Source organism: Sinocyclocheilus rhinocerous, unplaced genomic scaffold, assembly GCF_001515625.1.
Source record: "Sinocyclocheilus rhinocerous isolate Xijiao unplaced genomic scaffold, SAMN03320098_v1.1 scaffold4467, whole genome shotgun sequence".
Taxonomy (NCBI): Eukaryota; Metazoa; Chordata; class Actinopteri; order Cypriniformes; family Cyprinidae; genus Sinocyclocheilus; species Sinocyclocheilus rhinocerous.
The window spans coordinates 187,144-205,858 of NW_015656161.1; the positions used below are offsets into that span (position 1 = coordinate 187,144).

General features: G+C 31.5%; 1 protein-coding gene across 1 annotated transcript in view; it reads right to left on the reverse strand.

Moving 5' to 3' along the window:
* LOC107719682 (phospholipid-transporting ATPase IC-like) overlaps window positions 1-18,199 on the reverse strand; it is a 23,297-nt gene extending 5,098 nt beyond the window's left edge. Inside the window, 17 exon segments of the mRNA XM_016527163.1 lie at window positions 612-776; window positions 2,138-2,250; window positions 2,335-2,523; window positions 3,063-3,219; window positions 4,044-4,087; window positions 6,319-6,527; window positions 6,611-6,801; window positions 8,540-8,628; window positions 8,721-8,879; window positions 9,899-9,981; window positions 11,409-11,479; window positions 12,184-12,256; window positions 12,367-12,428; window positions 12,537-12,635; window positions 13,837-13,950; window positions 17,847-17,944; window positions 18,023-18,199. Of these exon segments, the coding sequence (XP_016382649.1) occupies window positions 612-776; window positions 2,138-2,250; window positions 2,335-2,523; window positions 3,063-3,219; window positions 4,044-4,087; window positions 6,319-6,527; window positions 6,611-6,801; window positions 8,540-8,628; window positions 8,721-8,879; window positions 9,899-9,981; window positions 11,409-11,479; window positions 12,184-12,256; window positions 12,367-12,428; window positions 12,537-12,635; window positions 13,837-13,950; window positions 17,847-17,944; window positions 18,023-18,191 (2,085 nt within the window). The 5' untranslated portion in view covers window positions 18,192-18,199.
* Window positions 18,200-18,715: the final 516 nt, after the last annotated feature.

Below are 18,715 nucleotides of genomic sequence, written 5' to 3' on the forward strand. Positions count from 1 at the left end.
TATATAAAACATACATGCAAAAAAAATGTATTAGCCCATTTAACAAATTTAATATGACTTTTTAATAAATATAGATGTTCGTAAGATATATAGCACATATCTAGTAGGATGAGTAATATAACAAAAGTGTAATACTAAATGTATAATATATTTTATATATTTCATACATAATATAATAGGTTAAGTTTATTAGCACATTCGATTTAATATTAAATTTTAATTAAAATGATATATTTTCTAATATTAACAAACTATACATAACATATCTCAAAGGCAAACCATTTGACATAAAAATATTTTTGTACAATTTAACAAAGTAGACATTCACAAAGTTGCTGAAATTGTATTAAACACTATCATTAATAAAAAATTACATTAATAATTTAAACACTATCAACCTGAAATTCACTTGAAAAGATTTTAACATTAAGCATATTATATTATTCTCACTTTTAAGTCACTTTGGATAAAAGGGTCTGCTAAAAAGTGTCTGTTCTCAGCCAACAGCAATTAGCCAAACACTGGCAGGTTAATGAGCCTGACTAATATATCAATCGATCACTAGTCACTTCCCTGAAATGAATACTGATTTTCCTTTCTTATTTCCCTACCAGAAGGTTTTTCTCGATCTCTTCGTACAGCACGTCCAGAGCCTCCTCACGGTTCCCCATCGAAACGCTGGCGGCCTGGTGTTTCTGAGACCAGGCGTCGTACTCCGCCTGACTGATGTCCTTATAGCACAGACACAGAGTTCGCAGCGTCTCGTTCGCAAAGATCTGAAAGAGAAATCCAACCGTTTAGCACACAATGCATGCTATTCTTCTGCTTTAAGCGAGAAACTAGAGGAAAAAACTTTTCATTCACCAGTCAATTTTGAGATTTTGGGCTATTTGGCTTTTCATAATGTGCTGTTTCAGAATAGTGGAAAGAAAACATTTAATTGTTTATCTTATTGCACTTTTAATCTGTAGATTTCAATTACAATACATCATTTTAATTGCTGAGTTTTTTCCTCAACTTCAGCAGCACGTACATACACCAAAATGTACATCTTTATTCCTATATGTATTCAGAAGGTTTTTACTGAGGGGTTTGTTCATATATAATTCAATATTATTATTGCACATTATACAATACATATATTTAAAGGCCGTTTTTGTTTGAAGGAGTTTTTTCTCAACTTCAGCAGCACATACATACACCAAAATTTACAGTTATATTTTTATCTATATTCTAAAAGTTTTTACTGAGGGGTTTGTTTATATATAATTTTCCTGATTTTATTCCTAAAAACATGGTGAAAATTTATTTTTTAACAGTATTTTCTGATTTATTGAGTAATAAAAAGAGATATCCAAAATCCCCTCTGCAAAAACCTTTGACTCTAATATGCCAGTAAAATGAAACCAGAATTATTAAGTTATCATTGGTGTCAATGCCATCAAATCTGACATGATGCATCAACTTCACAGTCTGTTCCTCACAAAAAGCAATCCTATGTCTACTGAGACTTTGAATCGGGATTATTTTAGTACCAATGAGATACTATTATAGTTTTTCTGTTTTCATTTTTTTTTTTTTTAGATTTTGTTGTGTGTTTTTGAGACTTTTATTCGTTTTTTGTAATTAGTCCATGTAGTTTTTATTCATTTTTATTTCAGTTTTAGTTTTACTTTTTAGTGCATCAAGATAAACTAAATGAAAATGAGAAATGTTGCCTTGCTAAATAAGCTTAAGTTGTTTTATATTTGATTTTATTTCAGATAACGTAAATTTTATTTCAAGTAGTGCTGTCAAACGATTAATATAGACTGTGTATATTTATTATGTTTATATAAATACACACACAAGCATGTATCAAGTTTTATTTTCCTGGTTTTATGGTTTTAGTTTTAGTTAGATATAATAACCCTGCTTCTGGAGTACTTTTATGCTATTTTATGGTGTTTTTTCTACTTTTTGGAGCTTGACACATTTAAAATATTTAAAATGTAATTTAAAAATTCTCCATTAAACATTCTCTAAAAATTCTTTGCATTCCATGGAAAAAAATAATGTGATGTCCCTTTAATTTGCAATGGCATGCTGAAGCTCATTAACATATGCAAATGAATTTGTTAATAGTGTTAGTACTCACATCCAGAGCTTCTTGCGTGGTTTCTTTATTCTTGCTATTGGCATCCAGTCGCTGGTAGATCACAGTGTCTGCGCCCTTACAGTACAGACGGATTCTACCATCTGGAAATCTCACTACACACAAACACACACAAGAGTGAGAAACAGGTGACGGCGACTGACAGACAGGAAGTGAAGAACAGAAGGAGCAGGACTCACGGATGATGGACATGCGCTTGCGGTCGCTGTTGAAGTCGAGCAGAGCGAGCACCTTGTAGGTCTCCTCATGGTCCAGCTCCATGATGGTGATGGTGTCCTGCGTTCGGGACAGGAACACAAACCCAAAGTTGCGTGCGGCCGTGACCAGAGCACCCTCGTCAGGAGACGCGGCCTGGTACACCAGCTCATCTGAACACAGAGAAAATATGCAGTACATAAATTAACTTTAAATAATATCTGCTGCATTTTTCTGTACTTTTGATTTATTTGATCAGATAGTACACAAAGTAGGATTAGGAAAGCTAAATAATTCTGAGATGAAAGCATACATGCTTGATTACTGTGTCAATGGTTTATTTTTGCATAATCTCAGCTAGGGCTGGGCGATATAGCTAAAAAATGTATCAACGATATAATGTTTCATACCGTTCGGTATCGATAATTATTGAAATTTTTTATAACCTTTTTTAAAACAAAAAGCAATAGAAAAAAAGAGTTTACATTTAACCACTGTATTGTTAAATTAACCCAATTTATTGAGACAAACAACAAATATTTTTGGTTTTAACAGTTAAACACACAATAGTCACTCATAGTACGTGCCTATATCGTGCGCTATATCGAACAATTTTTCTATCGTTATCGAAGAAGGTGTACCGTCGATAAATACCGATACCGTTTTATCACCCAGGCCTACTCAGCAGATAATGATATTTTTGTCTCCTCACTCTCTTTCTGCTCCACCATGACGGTGTGACACAAGGACAGGAGTTTGAAGAACTCCAGTACTTGCGGATCCTTCTTCGAACGGATACAGGAAACGAGGAAATGGTCTTCGAACTCGAACTTCTTGTCGGCATTCTCATTCCAACTGAAATCCACAGGCTGAGTAAAAATGGGAGAGAAAATGAAATGAATATCAGTGACCAATCAAACATTTTGACAAAAAAAAACGTTAAGTTAAAATGATAACTTAAAATGACATTAGCTAAAACTAAATGAAATCATGTCATATATTGAATATATAATAAATAAAATTAATAAACACACTCTCTATAAATTAAATTAATAATTAATCTAAAATTAATAAATAAATTAAACTATATAAATGTACACTCTATAAATAAATCAAATAAATACTTTATGAATGCACTCTCGATGAATAAAAGTAAATAAGTGTAATCTCTATAAATAAAAATAAAACAAATAAAATCCTATAAATCCACTCTCTATAAAAACAATTAAATAAATAAACATAAACAAACAAAACTGTAAATGCACTCTCAATAAATAAAAATCAATCATTCAATCAATCAATAGATAAAACTATATAAATATAATCTCTATAAATAAAAAGAATAAAATTAATCAATCAATCAATAAAACTATAAATACACTCTCAATAAATACAAATAATAATCAATCAATCAATCAATCAATAAAATGATAAACACTCTCAGCAAAAACTGTTTATGTACTCTGTGAATAAAAAAAAAAAAATCAATTAGTCTATCAATAAAACTACATAAATGTACTCTTTAGAAATAAAAAATAACTTGTATTTAAAATATAAAATAATATGCATTGCATGTATTAAAAATGACATAGTAAATAAATAAACTATTTTTTAATAAAAAAAATAAATAAGTAAATAAATAAAATAAATAAGTAAATAAATAAAACTCCATAAACGCATTCTGCATACGTACCTTTCCACGGTCCAAGGCCACACCGTCTGCACTGGTGGGATCACCTATAGATCAACACAGAGCACTGTCAATAATCACGCTAATTTAGTTCACGTAATTATTAAAGCAATAACACTTTAAAATAATAGCACTTTAAACAGCGCTAGATAACGCACTGAAGCACACTTCTGAGTGCAGACAGCATGGAATGAGACTTCTCAAGATACCTTTTAACTTAACAAGCCGTCTCAAATACGAGTCACTCATTTAATACTCACTGTTAGAGGTTTATAAGCATGAGCAACTGTAATAGCCTCTAATAATGTAATGTAATTAAGGAAAAGGAGTGCTATTGAAGCGTAAAACAGATGATATCAAGTTATTTCATGGCAAGGTCGAAGGTGTCAGCGTGTTTTAATCTCATCCAGGTCAGAAACCTGACCTGTGTGAAACTAAAGCCTCAAATCTCTCCCACATTCACACACTGAGGCACCCCACAGTCACACACACACATCTCTGGAGTCACAAATACAAACGTGAGGGCTGTGAGCTGGGCCATATAAACCATATAAACCAAGGATTATATCCGATCAGACATGACACGCCTTTGACACTCATCCAAATACATTCAACACTTGCATCAGCTCTTTTCATACTTGATTTAAATGCATCTAATGCTTTAAAAGATAAAACCTCAATAACAAGTGGTTAAATTTCACTCAACTTGACTGCATGTTTTAACCCTGTAAAGCCTGACATGTCAAATAGTAGTTAGAAAAACATAATTTTTTTAAATGGAACAGTTTATTGAAGTTATACTTATATTTGATAATCAGGCTTTTATGGCTCATATAGTATGATAAAGTGAGAATATTTACATTTACATTTAATCATTTAGCAGACGCTTTTATCCGAAGCGACTTACAAATGAGGACAACTGAAGCAATCAAAATCAACAAAAGAGCAATGATATACAAGTGCTATAACAAGTCTCAGTTAGCTTAACACAGTACACGTAGCAAGGTTTTTTTTTAAATTATATAATAAATAAAAAGAAAACAGATAGAATAGAAAAAGAATAGAGCAAGCTAGTGTTAGAGGAGAAATGGCTTAAAGGAGATGAGATGGAATAGGATCAAGCGGACAAGTAGTAGGATGATTAGAAAGGATGAGTTTGGAGGGACTCTTGAAGACTTTTGAAGGACTTCTGCCTCAGAGAGTGAAGAGAAGGATGTGAACTGGTAAGATGTGCTTGACAGATTGTGGTGTGGAAAATTGTGGACTGATGGTTTAGAAATGGAGAATTTAGAATATGGAGGAAAAAACACGTTAATTTTATTCTGAGGCACAAACTGAGCAAAAATATGCAATTTGGTGCAGATGATGATTTTTATATAGACAAAAAGATGTTTCTAACAGTATAGCAGATACTTACATAAAATTATATAAATATCAGTTGTCACTCTATATCTCCAATAATATGTCTTAGTAAGATGGGATTTAAATTATCAAAACATATAATGCAATGCAATCCAATGATGATTGAGAGATAAGAACAAATAAACGTTCCTCAAAAGCTTGGTGATCATATTCACTTTTTTCTAAAAAATGACATCTGGATAATCAAGTAAACCTAAGTTGCTTCAGCCCAGTGTTCATTTTGAAATATTACTAACAATATCAAAGCTATTCTTACATTTACTTTATAAAAAACAGATTTCACTGTAAAAAGACACATGAATCATGAGCTGAAGGTGAATATTTGTATAATTACACTAAAATGACTTTTACTTGATAAAAAAAGAAGCAATCAGACGAGAGAATTCATTATTATAGTTTTTATAAAGATTTAAAATTAATTTGTATTTTTATATTTTACATATGCATTTTAATTTTAATGTTTTAGTTATTTTGTTTAAATTTTATTCGTTTTTTTTAAATGTCTATATAGATTTTATTTATTTTTATTTCAGTTTTAGTTATTTCAGTACATTAAGTTAATCTAAATTAAATAATTAAATAATCTAATAATCTAATTCTAAAAAATGAGAAATATTGCCTTGGCAACTAGCTTCTTATATATATTATTTTATTTCCATTCATTTTACCATTTAATTTAATCAACTAAAAATTTTTTTTAATGGTTTTTTAGTTTTAGCTATAATAACACTATTGTGTACAACAAGTTTTGATTATGCTGATTATTTAGAAACTGGTGTACCAAATAAGATTTTGATAAGAAATTATAGCTTTCTTAGAATGTTCCTCTAAAAGCAAGGTTGGTGGTTTGTCTCACCGTAAGTGCGTCCTCTAATGGTGCACTTCTTGAAGGCCATGATGTTCTGCGTGAGCGTGCCGGTTTTATCAGAGAAGATGTACTCGATCTGGCCCAGCTGCTCGTTCAGCGTGGTGGTTCTGGCTTTGGCCGGCGTGTCTTTGTCAGCGTAGTACATCTGCAGATCCCAGTTAATGAATTTACTCTGACCCAGGCGGATCACCTCCACGCTGAGAGAACAGAAACCAGTGAGTTATCTGAAGAACAATGCCATCTGTGTGCTCAGAGAGCGGAGGAGAGCCTGCTGTCGTACCTCACATAGAGAGAAATGGGCACCATGGTGTTGAGGATGATGATGTAGCCCCAGAAACTGAGGAAGCCTCGGTAAGATGAAGAGTAGTTGAGGCCGTCGTACAGATACCAGGCCTTAGAGCCGATGCTCTCGTACCAGTACGTGTGTCCGATGGCCAGACCAGCGCACAACAAAACCAACAACACAAAGATCTACAGGGAGAACCAGAGAGAGATGAGAATATATTAGGGTGCAAGATGAGAAAGGATTTATTGCATTGTATTATTAGGCTATTAATGCATTACCTATAAATAAAAACAAATATATAAAACTTGCACAATAAATATGATAAATAAATTAAATTCTACAAATGGTCTATATAAAGAAAAAGAAAATATTCTATACCATGTACTATATAAATAAATAAAACTCGAATGCACTCTCTGTAAATAAGATTAATAAATAAAAACACAAACTCTATAAATATTTTTATGTACTCTATAAATAAATAAAAATATATAAATAAACAAACTCTATAAATGCACGCTCTATGAATAAAAAAGAATAAATAAATCCGAATGAACTTTGTATAAATAAAAACATGAATAAAAGTAAAAATACAAATACAAAATAAATCATGATAATTATATAAATGCACTCTCTATAAATAAATACAACTAAAAATAAAAAAGCATACTGAATAAAATAAACAAAATTCTATAAATGCACTCACTGTAAATAAGATTAATAAATAAAACTATTAATTCACTCTATAAATAAAAATACTGAATATAATAAAGAAAAATGCACTCTCTATAAACAAAAATAATAGATAAACTATGCACTTATAAATAAAAGTGAAAATATAAACAAATAATGATTAAAAAAAATGGATAAACAATATAAAATGTACTCTATAAATAAATACAACTAAAAATTGCACTCTCTGTAAATAAGACTAATAAACTATAAATTCACTCTATAAATAAAAATACTGAATAAAATACAATTCTAATGCGCTCTCTATAAACAAAATAATAGATAAATAAAATAATGAATGCACTATAAATAAAAATAAATACATTGTATACGTGCATTGACTGCATTCTCTGTAAATAAATGAATTAAACTTCTATAAATCACTTTGTATAACTAAATATAAACTCAACTGCACTCTCTGTAAATATACACCTCTATAAATAAAGTAATAAAACAAACCTCTATAAATACACAATGTATAATTCTACAAATGGTCTATATAAAGAAAAAGAAAAAAATTCTATACCATGTACTCTATAAATAAATAAATAAACAAACTAGAATGCACTCTCTGTAAATAAGATTAATAAATAAAAACCCAAACTCTATAAATAAATACAAATATATAAATAAACAAACTCTATAAATGCACTCTCTATGAATAAAAAAGAATAAATAAATCCGAATTCACTTTTTTGTATAAATAAAAACACGAATAAAAGTTAAAATACAAATGCAAAATAAATAATGATAACTATATAAATGCACTCTCTATAAATATATACAACTAAAAATAAAAAACATACTGAATAAAATAAACAAAATTCTATAAATGCACTCTCTATAAACAAAATAATAGACAAATAAAATTATGAAAGCACTATAAATAAAAATAAATACATTATATGAGTGCATTCTCTGTAAATAAATGAAATAAACTTCTATAAATCACTTTGTATAACTAAATATAAACTCAACCGCACTCTCTGTAAATATACACCTCTATAAATAAAGTAATAAAACAAACCTCTATAAATACACAATGTATAAATAGCATACATTGTGTATACATAGCAATATAAATAAAAATAATAAATAATATAAATAAATAAAATTCTGTAAATATAAATAAAAATGTCAAATAAAATCTCGAAATGACTTGTGGGTGTCAGTGAACTGTGTTTAACTGACCGTGTAGACCATGTAGTTCATGAGTTTGTCTATCAGGGTGCGTTTGAACCTGGTCTTCCCTCCGTTCCTCATGATTTTAGTGTCATTTCCTGTAGAATGCAACATCACAGCTGCTGTCACAAACACAAACACACGCCGAACCGTGACCGTGAGAGTGTGTCGGCCGGCGAAGTGAACTGACCTGCGAATATGACCAGGCCGTGGCACTCGTCCGTGTTGCGAATCTTGCATCCTCTGAGCAGCATGTTGTCCAGGTCGAGCGGGTAACTCTGAGCGTCCCAGATCATCGTTCCCACAAACTTATCCAGACGGTTGTTGGGCTCCTCACACATGATCAACGCTGAGAAAGACACAAAACGAGAAACTGCACTGCAAATTCTCTGGATGGTTACATGGAAGCATTAACAACATTGCCAGTTGCTTGGTTTCGAAATTGCACTGGTTTCAAATCTTGAGCACTCATTTTGCAGCATTTTGTTTTTAGTGAGGACAGAAAAATTATGCTGGATGCTGGATATTCATGAGCCGCACCTGGTTAGTAGGGCTGGGTAAAAAATATCGATATCTCGATTTTAATCGATTCTCATTATTATGTAACGATATAGATTCTTAAATCCCAAGAATCGATTAGTCTAGCCTGTTTTCAGTTAATGGACGGAACGTTGAAACGCACCTCCCATCCAATAAATTGCAATAAGCATTGTGCTTTGGTACTTTTAATATAAAAACACATATTCGGTGACCATAAACTCATTAATCAAATAGAAAAATAAACTGTAGAGAGGGGCATTTTGTTAAATATATGCACCATATAACATTTTCATTATAATTTTTACAGTTCTTCAATGTTTATTTTATGTTTGAATAAATCCATTAAGTTTTCATGACAGCCACCATTTAAATGTTTATATCCCATTTAAAAAAAACTAACTGAAGTAGAAATATTACGTAATTGTAACATTATTATTTTAAAAACTGTAATTTTAGCAGTTGTATAGCCAACAAATCAGTCAATTTTAACCTTCAATATTATAGTAATGTAGTACCAACTGACTCTCATGTATATTTTATAGCATTAGTTGAGAGATTTTTTTTTTCCTTGAGAAAATTTGGCATGTAGCCTACTGATATATATCCAAAATAATCGCTATTGAATAGAATCGGTAATCGAATCGCAAGCTTGTGAATGAGAATCAAATCGAATCGTGAAATTTATGTCAAAACCCAGCCCTACTGGTTAGCACATGGTTTAAGGCCAACACGTGTTTATGCATGGAAAATCACAATCAAGCAACTACTCGCACACAAATGATCTGTGTCCAAGTCTGTCAACTCTCCTATAATAGGTGTAACACTCACCATTAAACCGGGCCAACTGATTCTCCTCCTGAAGACGCTCGTCAGTCACCTTGAGACCCATCTTAAACTTCAGATTCGTCTCTCTGGACAATGAGAAACTACATTAATAAAAGTCATTTGACAACAAGAAGCACTAAAACCAACTCCAATCCTCTTTCACGAAACGATGAAAAATATACATTTAATTTCAATATTATATTTTATTTTATTTATTGTTTTTTTTTTATATATTAATTTTTACATTTTTTATTTTATATTCAGTATTTATTTTAATTTTTATATACATTTTATTTCAACTTCAAGTTGCTTGCAGAGAATATTTCACCAATATTATACTATTTTTAACATTAAAATGAGAAAGCTTTTATAAAATATTAAAAGTGAAATATTCTATCAATTAAATATTTAATATTTAAAATTTTATATATTTACGAAACAATGGAAAAGTACACAGACAGGCAAACGCAGCAACTGAATTACGATTCTACTGTATGTAAAAAACTAAATTAAGCAAGAGTATTTAAACAAATTAAATGTAAAAATACTTTAAAATGTAAAACAGAGGAAAAGCAAGCATAAACATGACAGCAAATGAACATTTAAGGTGTGTGTAATGAATTAGGATCCACAAACACAGTGAAATTCATAAATTTAAGGTTTCTCGCTGTAGATTTTTCACTAATATTATAATATTTTAAGCATTCAAAGATTTTAATGAAAATAAAAATGTTATAAAATATAAAAAATATCAAATGAAGTATTTTAATATTTATGAAACAATTTAAACAGACAGACGAACTCAGGAACTGAATTATGATTCTATTGTATGTGAAAGACAAAATGTGTTGTGTTTTTGTTGTGTTTGGACTAAACAAATGGACTAAAAATGTAAAAAATGGAGAAAAAGCAAGCATAAACATGACATGACAGCAAATTAATATTCAAGTGTGTGTAATGACAATCAAATGTTTCATAATTAGGATCTATAAACCTTCAAATATAGACTAATGTGAAATACTTCAGGTTTCTCATTTTAAAACAAGGCTTGCATTTTAAAAACTTATAAAATATTTTAAATATTACATTTTTAATGATATCAATTACATTTTTTATATAAATGAAGCCATTCAAAAGTTCACAGACAAACAAAGCCAGGACCTGAATTATGATTCTTTTGTACGTAAAGAAAGCAAAATAAAGCGATTGTGTTTGGACTGAAGTGTACGAGACAAAGAACAAATCCATTACACAACTCCCATTATGAATCATGTCCGAGCACTTTAATGACCGTTCATAATGCTGACATGAAGTCATCAAATTACACAAAAACTGATTCATGCAAGCAGAATTGGTTTTATGGTTGTGGCTAGAACAAGTCGATTATGACTACTGTAAAAAATCATCACAGAAATAGGCATCATGTGTTAAAAGTGTGGAAATATGCAAGAGTGTGATTCAGAGGCTTAATAAACTGATGCGTGGCTTGCTGTGTGTTTAATGTGTCTCTTACCCGTCGAGCTCCGCCGTCTCTACATAACACAGACTGTTGGGATTTGAACTGGACAACAACAGAATATCGGCCTACGTGAGGTCAAAACACAGGTGAAAATGAGAAACCAACTAAAGCATGACACCTAACAGATGAATGAAGTGACTGGAGGGATGAAGAAACACATACATTAACAAACTAAATGCAGGATGGAGCATAAACATGACATGAAACCAAATGAATATTCAAGGTAATGTAATAACAATAGAATTATTAACGATTAGGATACATACAATTAGGGAAAAGCCCAGAAACAAGCATAAAACAATCAGGCCCTCCTTAAAATAGACAATAATGAGATATACTTCAGGTTTCTTAAAGTGGATATTTCACTAATATTATAAACATTAAAATATTGAAATAAAAATGTAAAATAGTTTATAAAATATTTCAAAATATATATACGTTATATCAGTTAAATATTTTAATTTGCATTATTTTATTTTATGTATATCTCATTAAATATATATTTGTATTTAAAATGGCATACAGCAAACCTACACGTCTCTTAGAAAAAAATTTTTAATTTAACAGATCAGTTTATTTATTTTAATGTATAATTTTATTTTTTTATTTTTTTTATTTACATTTGTATAATGTATAAATGCTCTACAACAGATGAAGACCACACTCAAATGGCACATGGATCAAACATTAAAAATAAAATAAAATAAAATAAAATAAAATAAAATAAAAAATCTCAACAGGAAGGCAAATAGATTTAAACATAACTCACCGGGATAAAATCGTTTTTCTTTAGTCTGACCACGTCACCAACTTGTAGGTTCATCCATCTGGTTTTTTCAAACCTGAAAAATGAGAATTCAGCCTTACGTTTACATAATATTTTTTCACTGACAAACATGAGCACTAATCTCATGCACTTCAGTATTAAAGCAGATTAAAGTTCGGTCTTCACCTGCCATTGAGCAGCACGTCACACCTTCTGTTGTTGATTTCTTTGTCCATCCTGTGTCGTGCCTTTCAACGAGACACATATCAGATGACAGAAACCATTAGCAGATCCTGACAATCAATGGCTGCCTTTCAAAAAAACCATTCCACCAGAAAGCACAGGCAGGGACTCACCAGGTCATCCACCAGGTCTTTAATGGCAGTGATGCCCAACACCAGCACTAACGGCACCAGGGTGGTGTACCACGGCAGCGTGGAGATTTGAGGAATGATCTGACACATTCAAACACATGGATTCATATTCATATAACAACACCAAATCCAAAAGCACCAAAGTGCTGTTAAACGATTAATTGCGATTAATCGCATACAAAATAACAGTTTTTGTTTGCATGATATACGTGTGTGTACTGTGTATATTTATTATGTATATATAAAGACACACACATACAGTATATATTTTGAAAATATTATTTATATTATAAATAAATATATTTAATATATAAACATAAAAATTTTTTCGGAAATATATACATGCACATGTGTGTATTTATATATACATAATAAATATACACAGTACACACATTTAATTTAATTGTATTTATTTATATAAATAAAACTAAATATATGTAGTTTTATATAAATCTACTTTATATTTCATATATTTTGAATGACCTGACATATGAAAACAGATTGAAGTTCATATCATATGTTCATATTATTCGTAAAATGACAACATGAAACTGAAATCAACCGTTTTTCTAAAAAACGATTTAATAATTCATTCTATAATATTTTTTATATATTTTCCATACTTATATCAACGTATATATGCTGAGCAACAGATGTAAATAATTTAAAAAAATAATAAATTTGTAATAAATAATTATAATAAATCATAAATTTTTCATAAATAAATAATAAATATCTTATTTATCAGTGCAACACAAATGATTTCATGATGTCTCTGTAACGGTTTATTTTTTAAATAAGTGTAACGCACAGTTAGGTCACTATCACAAAAGAAATCTCAATATGGTGATACGAGCCCTGATCGTCACTCCCGGATAATCGAAAATGGGCAAAGAGGCGGGAGCTGGTTGCTGAAACCACGCCCACCTAGCTCGACGGTGGTGACAGCAGCGGCAATCCACCTGTCACTCAAGTGGCCACGCCCCTAATTATGCAGAACTTTAAGGCTTAATATAATTTAAACGGATGAGTTATAAATAAATTCACCACCCTCACAGTTGTCATGAAGGGCAAAATTAGCTATATAGACCAAAACCACTTTTTGAACCAGAATGTAAACATGTTTTTTTCTGCTGTAAAGTTGGGCATTTTAACATGGGGAGTCTATGGGACTGACTCCCTTTTGCAGCCAGCCTCTAGCGGCCAGTTGACGAATTACAGTTTAAGTCACTTCCGTGTTGGCTTCACGAGAGAGAGCGGGAGGTTGCCGCTTGGTTTCTACCTGCAGGATCAGCAGACACAGGAAGTAGAGGTTGGCCACTCTCTTAAACTGCTCGTACAGGTTCAGCGGCAGGAAGGTGAAGACGTTGTATTTGTAGGTCTTGATTGCATTGCCCTTAAAATGAAAAGAAATTCAAGTTATCAAACTGGTGTAAAAACATTAAGTTTTTGCAACTTCAATTTTATTTTTGCAAGTTCTCATCCCAAAAGGACTGAATTGTGAATTATCACAATTAAGATATGCTTTACATAAAACATTACGTGCTGAATGTGAAATAATACATCAATATTTCACAGAGAAATTCAAGGCTTTGTAAAGGAAAATGGCTTCTCATGTAACCCAAGGCTCTTCAGTAAGTTTAAAGCTTGTTAGTTGTGAAATAATGCCGACTAGTTTCTCAGGAGCTTTCTGAATTATGAGGCTGGAATAGCAGATAAATACATTTGAAACTTTAAGAATTTTTATCAAAAATCAAAAGTCTAAATAAAAACTTGTCTTCAGATCTGGGTTAAGGATTTCATGGAAGTATAGAATAGAATAGAATAGAATAGAAAACAATTGCGACAATCGCACAATGCTGACTTTTCTTCAAAATTATGAGTTTATATCACATACTCAGATTTTTTTTTTTTTTTTTTTTACATCTTACAATTTTGACGTTTGTCAAGTTTATTTCTTGCAATTTTGTAATGTTTCACTGAATTCTGCGATTCTGAGGACTGAAGTTCACATCATATGTTCATACAGTTCATAAAATGAGAACATGAAATTTTCTTAAAAATATTTAGTAATTAATTTTATATTTTAATAGACTTGTTAAAAAATATTTTTAAATATAGAATTAATTATTATAATATCATATTTATTTATATCAATAAATGTTAATGCAATTTTAAATTTTTTATTGGACTCGACATGCCACAATTCTGTGTTTAAATTTTTTTTTCACTGCCATGGATTAAAAAATTATAATCATAAAGTGAATTGTGACTTTTTATCTTGGAATACTGACTTCTTTTCTCAGAATTGCGAGACACAAACTCAGAACTTCAAAAAAAAAAAAAAAAAAGCCTAAATTGTGACATCAAAAGTCGAAATTACTTTTATTTTTTTTTTATCCCGTGGCAGAAACAGTCTTCCATACAGGTTCAATTCCACTGTTACATATTAATGAGTCTGATTCAATGTGTTTCTGCAATTCATTTGCCTGTTTTTCTATTTTAGATCCTATTTTTCGGTTTCTCTATTTCAGTTCCATTCACTCTCTCTTTCTCGTTCAAAATTTTAGTTACCAAACCCAACTGATTTCCATAAATGTAAATCACAACACATCTATATCAGCTCTCGTAGGGTAACATTTCAACCTCAAGACAAATCCAGTCATCGCTGCTTATATCTCACGCAGAACACATGATACACGGCAAACCTTGAGACATTTGACCCTGAAGGACTCGTTTATCCAGTCTTAGATAATTGTCATACCAAAGATCTTAAACTCCACCATTCTGAACAGAGCTGTTGCGTGTTTAACATGTAAATGATGTAAGAAAATGACCATAAAACTCTTAGTTTAGACCATAATAGAGGCCAAGCCCCAAGGTGTTAAGAGTTATTTAACACAACAAAACAGATAAGAGATGAATTGCAAACAAAATGCATGACGTGTTACTTAATTTTATGGTGTTTCCAAAGATATAAATGTCTCAGACTGAAGTGTGATACTAAGATTGACTTGCAATGTTTGTTAAGTCACTATGAGTAGAACTATGAACCATGAGTGCAATCAATACGCAGAAATGTCACCTTTGAAGCTAAACTGTGTGACGTTGTTGTTTTTCAGGTGAATTCAAAGGTGATTCGTGATTTATTTGACTACAAATTAAACATTTAACAGAGAAAAACAGATACAGTAACATTTCAGAGTCCCTTCTCAGAAAAATAAAAGTGTATATGTTAATCTGAACACGGGTTTGACCAATTCGTACAATGATTGTAAAGCTTGTATGAGAGGAAACATATATCAAGATAATGATTATGGTATAGTAAAATTATAGTTTCACTTTCATGGTCCTTTAGTTTAAGATGAAAACACCTTGCCGCTTCAAACACTCACTGTTTGTGGCGTAAACAGTGGGAAAATCCAGCATGCAAGCGTTTAGTGTTAGTAAGCAGTGGGAATTATCCGAGGATGCTCGCAGTATTTACCAGGACAATCTCTAGAGTTGAGCGTCTTAAAGACACAATCATAGACTTTTGCTTATAAGCTCACTTTAAGCACCACATCACATCACCCCAAAATAAAAGCATAAAATAAAATTCTTTACCATATATAACACCAGTCAAAAGTCTGGAATAATTACGATTTTTTTTATGTTTTTGAAAGAAGTCTCTTCTGCTCACCAAAGCTGCATTTATTTGATCAAAAATGCAGTAAAAATTGTGAAATATTATTACAATTTCAAACATCTGTTTTCTATGTGAATATATTATCAAATGTAATTTATTCCTGTGATCAAAGCTGAGTTTTCAGCATCATTACTCCAGTCTTCAGCGTCACATGATCCTTCACAAATCATTCTAATATGCTAATTTGCTGCTTAATTATTATTGGTTCTCATTTATTAATGATTATTCTTATGATTATTATTTTTTATATTATTATTATTTGTTTTTGGTTGAAACTGTGATACTTTTTTCAGGATTATTTGATGAATATAAACTTTTGATCAATTTAACACATCCTTGTTGAATAAAAGTACACATTTTTATATTTTAAAAAAATCACCTACTCTTACTCTTCAAAAAATATGAAGCAGCACAAATGTTTCTTGAGCAGCAAATCAGCATATTAGAATGATTTCTGAAGGATCATGTGACACTGAAGACTGGAGTAATGATGCTGATGATTACATTTTACAATATATACACATAGAAAACAGTTATTTTACATTGTAATAATATTTCACAATTTTTTATGTATTTTCATCAAATAAATGCAGCAAAAGACACTTCTTTTAGAAGCATTCAAAAAATCTTAATTATTCCAAACCGGTAGTGTGCAAACAGATATTTCAGGTTTTTACTAAAAATAGCAATGGATTCACTTACAGAATATTTGCTTTTCTTAATGCACAGAAAGACCTTCTTCTTGAACTGGGGCTGATTGCAATATTCCCTGTCATTGGCTCGGATGCTCCAGCCGGGCTCTGAGAGGAGAATCACAATCAGGACATAGAACAAGTACTGACGGGACACTTTCACACCAGATCCGTCCTCAAGCTCACCGGCGGCAGGTGCGGGTATGGTTTCCGGTTCTGGGAGCTGGTCTTCTCTGCGATCCAGATCATCTTCCGACTGTAACTCGTCGTCTGTCTCGTCGTCACTGTAGGGCACCACCTCGTCATCTGGCTCCTCCAGAGAACCCTGGGAAGCGGCCCGTACTCCAGTCTTCAGCGTCACATGATCCTTCACAAATCATTCTAATATGCTAATTTGCTGCTTAATTATTATTGGTTCTCATTTATTAATGATTATTCTTATGATTATTATTTTTTATATTATTATTATTTGTTTTTGGTTGAAACTGTGATACTTTTTTCAGGATTATTTGATGAATATAAACTTTTGATCAATTTAACACATCCTTGTTGAATAAAAGTACACATTTTTATATTTTAAAAAAATCACCTACTCTTACTCTTCAAAAAATATGAAGCAGCACAAATGTTTCTTGAGCAGCAAATCAGCATATTAGAATGATTTCTGAAGGATCATGTGACACTGAAGACTGGAGTAATGATGCTGATGATTACATTTTACAATATATACACATAGAAAACAGTTATTTTACATTGTAATAATATTTCACAATTTTTTATGTATTTTCATCAAATAAATGCAGCAAAAGACACTTCTTTTAGAAGCATTCAAAAAATCTTAATTATTCCAAACCGGTAGTGTGCAAACAGATATTTCAGGTTTTTACTAAAAATAGCAATGGATTCACTTACAGAATATTTGCTTTTCTTGATGCACAGAAAGACCTTCTTCTTGAACTGGGGCTGATTGCAATATTCCCTGTCATTGGCTCGGATGCTCCAGCCGGGCTCTGAGAGGAGAATCACAATCAGGACATAGAACAAGTACTGACGGGACACTTTCACACCAGATCCGTCCTCAAGCTCACCGGCGGCAGGTGCGGGTATGGTTTCCGGTTCTGGGAGCTGGTCTTCTCTGCGATCCAGATCATCTTCCGACTGTAACTCGTCGTCTGTCTCGTCGTCACTGTAGGGCACCACCTCGTCATCTGGCTCCTCCAGAGAACCCTGGGAAGCGGCCCGCACTCGAGCACTCATCCTGAGAGACCCTCTGCTCCCAGAAAAGACACACAATTATTACATTAAGGCTTTTAAACAGCACAGAGAGACAGTAATCGACAGATTTGCGTGTCGTGCAGCAACATGTCAAAACACTGATTTGGCTGGCTAACACCATGCAGAAAAACACACATTTTCCACTACACACACTAAACATACAACACTCTTACAAAACGCTGGTAACCAGCGGCACTGGATCATTACATTACTGATGTACAATATTATTTAGTACATTAAGTACATTACAAATTTAAGACAAAAATTCTATGTTATTATAACTAAAACCATAAAAAGCTGTTATTTGAAATCAAATATTTAAAAACATAAATTAACTTTTGTATTTATTTTAGCTAGCTGCCAAGGCAACATTTTTCATTTTCATAAATAATTAGTAACTGAAGTGCTAAAATAACTAAAACTACTACTACTTGATGTAATAAAACTAAATCTAATAAAAAGCCATAAAAATGACAGAAAACACAACAAAATTATAATACTAAAAA